At 43.3% G+C, this 8,808-nt stretch overlaps 1 protein-coding gene across 1 annotated transcript; it reads right to left on the bottom strand.

Annotated features, from left to right (window-relative positions):
• Positions 1-4,375: 4,375 nt before the first annotated feature.
• On the bottom strand, positions 4,376-8,548 carry LOC115506737 (transcription factor SPT20 homolog). The gene is made up of 3 exons (XM_032592045.1): positions 6,992-8,548; positions 6,549-6,559; positions 4,376-5,150 (listed from the first exon to the last, which is right to left on the bottom strand). Exons 1-3 carry the CDS (start codon positions 8,546-8,548, stop codon positions 4,376-4,378), a joined length of 2,343 nt encoding a protein of 780 aa, XP_032447936.1.
• Positions 8,549-8,808: the final 260 nt, after the last annotated feature.

Consider the following 8,808-nt stretch of genomic DNA (forward strand, 5'->3'; position numbering starts at 1 on the left):
TAAATTGCAATGTTTCTTAAAATTAGCATTGAATGCCAGTCTTGAAATATAATAAAAAATTAAAATGTTAATGCATAAATTGTGCTTGATAAATACAATTTGATTTGAAAGCCAAGCTAGAGTTTTCTCTACTTTGTTAATATTTATTTGTTCTTAATGTACTAGACTATAAGCTGTTGAAAGGCATTATGTCTCAGTTACTCCTGTGTCTTCAGGGCTTTGATATCATCTGTCCTGTAATAGGTGCTCAATTAATATGTGTGAATGAATGGATGCAAGGTTTGGTGACCCCTTCACAGTCACTGTTAAGTCTTTTAGAGGAATAGTTGGAGACTGCTGGTTTTGATTGGTCTTCTCCCTCTTTGCCTCAGGGAATCTTCAGTCATTAAATAGGTAAAGCCTACAGTCACCTGCGAAGGCTTTGTGACTTGGGGCAGGTGTGAGACAACTTCTTTTGTAATTCAGGCGGCATCCTGTTGGGATGTTTGCTTTGGAGCTTATATTAGAAACCACCCTTTGTTTGCTGTGTCCACAGCCTCAGAAACCGATCTCACACCTTTTCTGTAATTCAATGATAATGCATAACTCTTATTTGCATCAGAGAATGAGCACCGCTTCCAGGTGTCCCTTGAACTCATCATCGTTACTTCCTGTTTGCGAGACTGCCTGTTTTGTTAGATCGTCCAAAACATTTTCTTTAAACTTGGTGAGACTGACCCCTCCGTTTCAGTTATTCTGGGGAATTTATTCTGTGGAATGTCTAAACAGCTTACAAATACTATCTTCTTTAATCCTTATAACAGCTGTGTAAAAAAGTTCCCATTAAATATCTCCATTTTGCAGATGAAGAAATGGAGGCCCAGAGAAGTTAAGTGACTTAGCCATGGCCCTACGACCGGCAAGTGGCAGAGCCAGGTTTTACAATTATACAGTTTGGCCCCAGAGGGTTGTTCTCGTGACCACTGTGCTGTGAATGCATAGGTGAAGGCTTCCCTAAGGCTTCTGAAAATGAAGTATTTTGTATGCCACATCTCTTCTGTGGTGGTTGTTTTAAATTCTTAATTGTGGTACAAAAAAAAAAAAACAACTCAAAACATGAAATTTACCACCTTAAACATTTTTAAGTATACAGTTCAGTAGTACTAGATGTGTTCACGCTGTCGTACATCAAATCTCTGGAACTTTTGCATCTTGCAAAACTCAAAACTTTCTCGTTGAACAGTAATTCCCCATTTTCTCCCACATCTTTTAATTCCTGTCATCCCAAAGACAGTCTCCCCCCCCCCCATTCTAATAAAACTCCATCACACTACTATCACATGATATAATTACAGCTAAACAGAGACAGGACATTGTTTTATTTGCATAGATAACTTTATGCCCAGAATTCAAAATTTTTAAGAAATACATATACACAAGAAATGGGGTGAGTTGAAATAAAAAGATTTGTACTGATATGTCTTTTTCTTGTTCTTCAGTTTGGCCTTAGAATTTTGCAAAAGGAAACTTTTCTGTTATAGTTCATCAGACTGACCTACAACTGAATCATAACTTCAGGAATATTTTCTTGGTTCAAAGCCAAGAAAGCAAAAAAAAACTGTATTTAATTTTCTCATTTCTTATATATAGATATCATTTTAACCTCTGCTCAAAGAGAAATTACATTTAAATACCGAAAAAGTGCTATTATTATATATAGCCTGTATTTTATAATAATAATTGCCATTTAGTACTCTTTGATGTTTTAAAAAGACAGTTGTGACATTCAACATAGAGAATATAAATATGTATTACATATATTTATGATTTTATGTATAACAGATTTTTAATCAATTAAATAAAATACTAATGCTATAAAATGCATGCAGCATTATAAATCTATGTTTGAAAAACTAAACAAAAATCTGAAAAGGATACTTATATCAATGTACATTTTCAATTCTTATTTTTCTTTATATTTACTACCATATTTGATCCACAAATAATCTTGTGCAATAGTTTGGAGGGGCTGTCCTAACGGATGATATAGAAATAGATTCAGATTCCAGAGCGACAGTGCTTAGGCTAAGCATTACAGGATGAGCACAGAAGGGAAAGGAGTTCCTGGCTCAAGGTCTCCACCACAACATGGAAGTGAGGAACAACTCGGATATCAGGAGCACCTGTACTTTAAGTACAGAGGAAGCCACAGATGTGAATGGGGAAATGGGAGGAAATGGGGAGGAGAGGCCAAACCCAGGTCAAAAAAGACCTCATATAGCCAAACAAAATAGTTTGAATTTGATTCCACATAGTATGCACGTGCACTGAAGGGTATTTAGCAATGCACTGTGACACATGTTAAAATGTCACAGATGAAATATTTTATCAAAAATCTATTTGCTAGTGTCAGGACTCATTCTCAACTTTTTCCTCCTGTTTCCTTAGGCCAGGTGGTTGGTCGCTCAGCTGTTAAAAGGAAGTCTGAGGATTTCTCTAAGAATCCCTCCAAGCCCACAAATTGGTGTAGAAGTATTTAGGGATAAGGGTATACAGAGGAATTTTCTGCTTCCTAAAGTACTTAAAACTACCTGGTAATTAATTCCATTGCTTTGTGAGTTATTTTAACAACAAACAGTAAAGGGACTGGTAGGCTCAGGGAAATGATGAATGCCATCATGTTTGGACATGTTAAATGAAAAATGTTTACCATTCACCCAAGGGTATGTCTCAAATAGCAAATATTACAATTACAAAAAGTCTTTTAACAAAAATAACTATTTAAGAAATATATTTTTTATGATGTTTTCAATAGCTCATTTTTTTCAAGCAATCTCAAATTCCAAAAACTCAGGAAGATGACATTTTGAGTAATACAAAACTTTTAGTTACATATAATTATTTTATTTTATTTTATTTATTTTTTAAGACTATTTATGTTGAGAGAGAGAGAGAGGCAGGGGAGGGGCAAAGAGAGAGGGAGAAAGAGAATTCCAAGCAGACTGCACTGTTAGTGCAGAGCCCAACAGGGGGCTCAGTCTCATGGACCATGAGATCTTGACCTGAGCTGAATTCAAGAGTTGGATGCTTAATCGACTAGGCCACCCAGGCGCCCTCCATCTAAGTATTTTTAAAGTATTATCCACATTTATGAATTCATCCAAATTTGGCAATGAGGGGATTTTAATGTAGTCATTTACCTTCTTGCCTTACAATGTTATCATAAAATATATTGTTTAGGAGCTGCAGAAATCACTTTTAATTAGCAGCTATTTTTAAGGTAGTTTCATATCACAGTCATCTATTCTTTTCCCTATAATTACCTGTTGTAATTTGTTTCACAGTTCATCTGAACTTAGCATTTTTCATTCATGTGTCCATTCTAAGTCAAGAAACTTTTACTTTTTCTCTCTAGTGGTTATTGTCTGATGGGGACAAAATAATTGAGACAGACTAGAGGAGGAAGATGGAATAGGGGAGCAAGAGACAGACAGCAGGTGCATTTGTATATTATGAAGTGTTTGTAAAATAATAAGCACCACATGAATAATGCATTGGACGAATATTGTCTGGCAAATGATATTGAGTCATATATCCCAATCATCCCTCAATTACTGAAGAACGAATTACAAGTGCCTAATGCATCCAGTTTTATCAGAGAGAGAATTCACCATGTGGGCCATCTAGGTAGAGTAAAAGGGTTACTCTTTATTTAATAGAGGATTAAAATCTCTATATCTGGATCTGGATCTATATGTCTATAACTGTACCTATATCTATATAACTTGAAAACCTAAGAGAGGTGTGTGGGTGTGGGTGTGTGCGTGGGTGCATTTAAAAGTCTAGGGTGGTTCTTTGTGAGGAATTAAATTCATATGGTGTATTTGCTCTTGGTTCCAAGGTTGGCTTTTATGTAATGCAACAAAACTATTATTTGCACTAATATTATTACTGTAGTTCATTTTCAGCTTAAGTACTTATGTTTCTTTCAAATATTTAACATTTGTATTCATTAAAATTAATTTAAATTTCAGTATTTAATATATCTTATATTAACCTTGACAATAAACTTAAGAAGGCAATATTCCTATTCCCATTTTACAGATAAGGAACTGGAGAGTCACTTAAGTTAAGAAACAGGTTTCAGGTTAGTTAATTGCAGAGATGGGATACTGACCTCATGGTGGCTAATATCAAAGTCCATTCATTTTGTTTTTCATTAAATCACTCCACTGTCTTTATTTAAAAAGCACAGGGTTGAGCTTCTGTATGGTTTGTTTACCTAGCAGTGTAAAATACTGAGACATCAAAGACAAAGATGAAGTAAAAAGTCAGAAACCCTTTGCTTCAATGTTGTTTTGTTTTGTTTAAAAGAGAGGGAAATGTAATGCAAGATCTAGGATTTTGGAGTGGTTGGTGTGCCTTTCTTCATTTTACCTGTTGACTGATTTGCTGTCTGCTCGCTAGATGGATGTGGCTGAGCTGTTGGGGAGGCCACTGTTGTCAGAGGCACTGGGTGTGGCAGAATTCTCAGCTGTACCTGCTGCTGGGGCTGCAGCTGTAAGGCAGAGGACAGGTGCAGCGTGTGCAGAGAGCCGCTCTGCTCAGGTCTTCTCTGGCTCTCCACACAGCCAAGTGGAGACAACACAGCTGCCTGCAGGGGCTGCAGCAAACTTCCTGCTCCAGCAAGGTTAAGGACAACAGCTTGCTGAGCAGATAAGGCTGTTCTCTGACTGGTTGACCCTTGTGCACTTGAACCCTGTGATACTGGCTGCTGAGGATGAGGAGCTGTGGGCTGCTGACTGGAAGCTGTAGGTTGTTGAAGTTGTTGTAGTGGAATCAGCTGATAGAGCCACTGCTGCTGAGGCTGTTGCTGTGTGTTCAGTTGCTGGGTGTTCAAAAGGTATGAACCTTGTGGAAGCTGGAACATGCTTACTGGCCTGATACTTGGGGTATCGTTAAAAAAAAACTGAGCACCTGCTTGAGAAGGAGGCTGCAGTGCCGTGGGCCCTACATTTGGTGGCCAAGATCCTGAGGGCAAGTTACTGGGCTTGATTCCCGCAGGAGCTGTGGCCCCAGTGGTAGAGCCCTGCCCAAGGCTGGAATCCCTTGCCCAAGCCTGGACTCCACTGACAGGGCCCACCACTTGGATGATGTTGGAGCCAGCAGAACTGTCTGTGGACTGGGTGGCCAGGCTTCTTTGTGATGAGCTGGTAGTGGATATGGTGGTTTTAGGAAGTATCCTAACTTGAGTCACTTGCGCAGGAGATTTCTGGGACTTGGCCGTGACCTGGGTGGCCAGGCTTCTTTGTGATGAGCCGGTAGTGGATATGGTGGTTTTAGGAAGTATCCTAACTTGAGTCACTTGCGCAGGAGATTTCTGGGACTTGGCCGTGACCTGGGTGGCCAGGCTTCTTTGTGATGAGCTGGTAGTGGATATGGTGGTTTTAGGAAGTATCCTAACTTGAGTCACTTGCGCAGGAGATTTCTGGGACTTGGCCGTGACCTGGGTGGCCAGGCTTCTTTGTGATGAGCCGGTAGTGGATATGGTGGTTTTAGGAAGTATCCTAACTTGAGTCACTTGCGCAGATTTCTGGGACTTGCCCGTGACCTGGGTGGCCAGGCTTCTTTGTGATGAGCCGGTAGTGGATATGGTGGTTTTAGGAAGTATCCTAACTTGAGTCACTTGCGCAGGAGATTTCTGGGACTTGCCCGTGACCTGGGTGGCCAGGCTTCTTTGTGATGAGCCGGTAGTGGATATGGTGGTTTTAGGAAGTATCCTAACTTGAGTCACTTGCGCAGGAGATTTCTGGGACTTGGCCGTGACCTGGGTGGCCAGGCTTCTTTGTGATGAGCCGGTAGTGGATATGGTGGTTTTAGGAAGTATCCTAACTTGAGTCACTTGCGCAGATTTCTGGGACTTGCCCGTGACCTGGGTGGCCAGGCTTCTTTGTGATGAGCCGGTAGTGGATATGGTGGTTTTAGGAAGTATCCTAACTTGAGTCACTTGCGCAGGAGATTTCTGGGACTTGCCCGTGACCTGGGTGGCCAGGCTTCTTTGTGATGAGCCGGTAGTGGATATGGTGGTTTTAGGAAGTATCCTAACTTGAGTCACTTGCGCAGGAGATTTCTGGGACTTGCCCGTGACCTGGGTGGCCAGGCTTCTTTGTGATGAGCCGGTAGTGGATATGGTGGTTTTAGGAAGTATCCTAACTTGAGTCACTTGCGCAGAAGATTTCTGGGACTTGGCCGTGACCTGGGTGGCCAGGCTTCTTTGTGATGAGCCGGTAGTGGATATGGTGGTTTTAGGAAGTATCCTAACTTGAGTCACTTGCGCAGGAGATTTCTGGGACTTGCCCGTGACCTGGGTGGCCAGGCTTCTTTGTGATGAGCCGGTAGTGGATATGGTGGTTTTAGGAAGTATCCTAACTTGAGTCACTTGCGCAGGAGATTTCTGGGACTTGCCCGTGACCTGGGTGGCCAGGCTTCTTTGTGATGAGCCGGTAGTGGATATGGTGGTTTTAGGAAGTATCCTAACTTGAGTCACTTGCGCAGAAGATTTCTGGGACTTGGCTGTGACCTGGGTGGCCGAGATTCTCTGTGATGTGCTGGTAGTATACAAAGTAGCTGTAGGAGGCATGTTAACTCGAATCACTTCCACAGAGGATTTCTGGGAATTGACCGTGACTGGGGTAGTCCAGGTTCTTTGTGATGAGCTGGTAGTGGACACAGCGGCTGCAGGAATCACGCTAGCTCGAGTCACTTGCACAGAGGATTTCTGAGATCTGGCCATGGCCTGGGTGGCCAAGGTTCTTTGTGATAAACTGGTAGTGGACAAAGTGACTGGAGGAAGCATACTAATTTGAATCACTTCTGCAGAAGGTTTCGGAAAGTTGACTGTGATCGGAGTGGTCAGGGTTCTTTGTGATGAGCTGGTGGTAGTCAGGGTGGCTGCAGGAAGCACGCTAGCTTGTTTCACTTCCACAGAGGATTTCTGGGAATTCGCTGCGACCTGGGTGGCCAGGGTTCTTTGTAGAGAGCTGGTGGTAGACAGAGTGGCCACAGGAAATGTGCTGATTGGATTCACTTCCACAGGGGATTTCTGGGAAGGACTTGGTGGCTTAGAAGCTGGAGCAGGAGATGGAGACTTAAGAAAGCTGCTTCCCTGCCATGGAGTAAAACTGTTACCTGACCAAGTCTTTCCTGAGCTTGAGGGAGGTTTGATGGCTGGAGATGGATGGCTGACTGCCTTCCCCAGGACTGAAGACTGAACACACACGATCTCAGGCTCTTCTGTTTCTTTCCCTGGAGGCAGCTGGCTGAGGCTGGCTGAGCCACTGGAGCTCTGTGACACAGTGACTTCCCTCCCAGCATCACTCTTTGACCTAGGCAGAACACTAGTTGAATGGTCACCTGTGGAGGAGTGCGGAGGGGACGCCTGTCTTTCATATCTGATTTTTTTACGTACCCTTCTTTTACCAGAGATAAGTGGATCATTAAGTGACTGCATGAAGGCTGGCTTTGTTTGAGACTCATCGCCACCTTCATATCCAAATTCAAAATCATCTTTTGCCTCGTGGGCTGGCCAGTCTGTTGGTTGTGACTCATCATATTTGACAAACTTCTCCCATTTAGCATATTTCTGCACGTCCACTTCAGAAGGTACAGCCAAGTCACGGGGTCTCTGTTTCCACGTATCTACATAATTCCCCGGTTTAGAAATTACGAAGTCACAATTATCACTTGTTGTACTTTCTCTGCTTTTTTTGTAAGAAGGCCATGCTCTCAGCTCAGGAGGAGGTGGACGATGAGACAGCTCCTGCTGCCGGTTCAGGGAGGGTGCAGAATACCTCTTGAAGCTCCTTTTCATGGGGCCAGTGTTCATCTTTTGCTTGTTATAGAGCAGCCTGTTTGCAGTGCAGGCTACTGATACAGAAGGATCAAGACACAGCGGTTCGGCCGTGGCTAAGATCAGCTGGCTCTCCAGCAAAAGCCTGTCTTCCTGGGTCCAGGTCTGGTCATCGCTGGTCATGGACTGCATGTCGCAGGCTAACGTCTGCATCGTTGGCCGCAGGAGAATATGCCTGCTCGCGTAGCCGGGAGGTTCCCGACTGCACTGCCGGTAGTCCCGTACCTGGGCTATGACACACCCAGAGTGAAAAAAGTTAACCTGAGATTTTTCCAGGAGATCCACCAGAGCAGGAGGTAATTGTTCAGCATCCAAGTATTCGAGCAACTCCCCTTCTTCGTAAGGCAGTCGAATGGTCTCCGAATAGGATCCATTTTCGCCCTCGAGCATCAGCGAATATCCCTCCTTCCCTGGGTATAGGTTGACCACTAAGCACGGCAACGACTCTCTCCTCAGGAGCTTCTCCAACAAGTTCACGTTGCTTCTTAATTCCTCCGTAGCCTCAGGCTCTTCCCCGCATTCTTCCACATACAGGTCATAAAGTTTTTCATCCAGAGATGCACCCCCACTCGCTGAGCCTTTCCTTTTAGGAGGCCTCTGCTGGGCACTGGCAATGACGTACTCCGCACGGTCCAGAGCTCGTTCTAAAGACTGTTGCATCGTGGGGCAACAGGGGCCCTAAAAAGAAGGGAAACTGCAAGTGCCTTGATGAGCGGGATAAAAATAGTGTCTCTGATACAAATGTATAGGTCTGCAGAATGTCCCAACTCCACACTGGAGCCACCAGCCTAACTTCAAAATTAATACCAAGAAACCCGCCAGCAAGAAAACAAATCACAGAATTCTTGGCAGTCTCCCAAAATACCTGTGTCTGTACAGGCCGTAGCCTCTGTACCGGGCCTTACGTCGTGGCCCTTGGC

The sequence above is a fragment of the Lynx canadensis genome, chromosome X, assembly GCF_007474595.2.
Source record: "Lynx canadensis isolate LIC74 chromosome X, mLynCan4.pri.v2, whole genome shotgun sequence".
Lineage (NCBI taxonomy): Eukaryota > Metazoa > Chordata > Mammalia > Carnivora > Felidae > Lynx > Lynx canadensis.

Excerpts from the sequence above, each read along its gene's own strand:
- LOC115506737 (XM_032592045.1), bottom strand. The coding sequence starts at position 8,548 with ATGCAACAGTCTTTAGAACGAGCTCTGGACCGTGCGGAGTACGTCATT.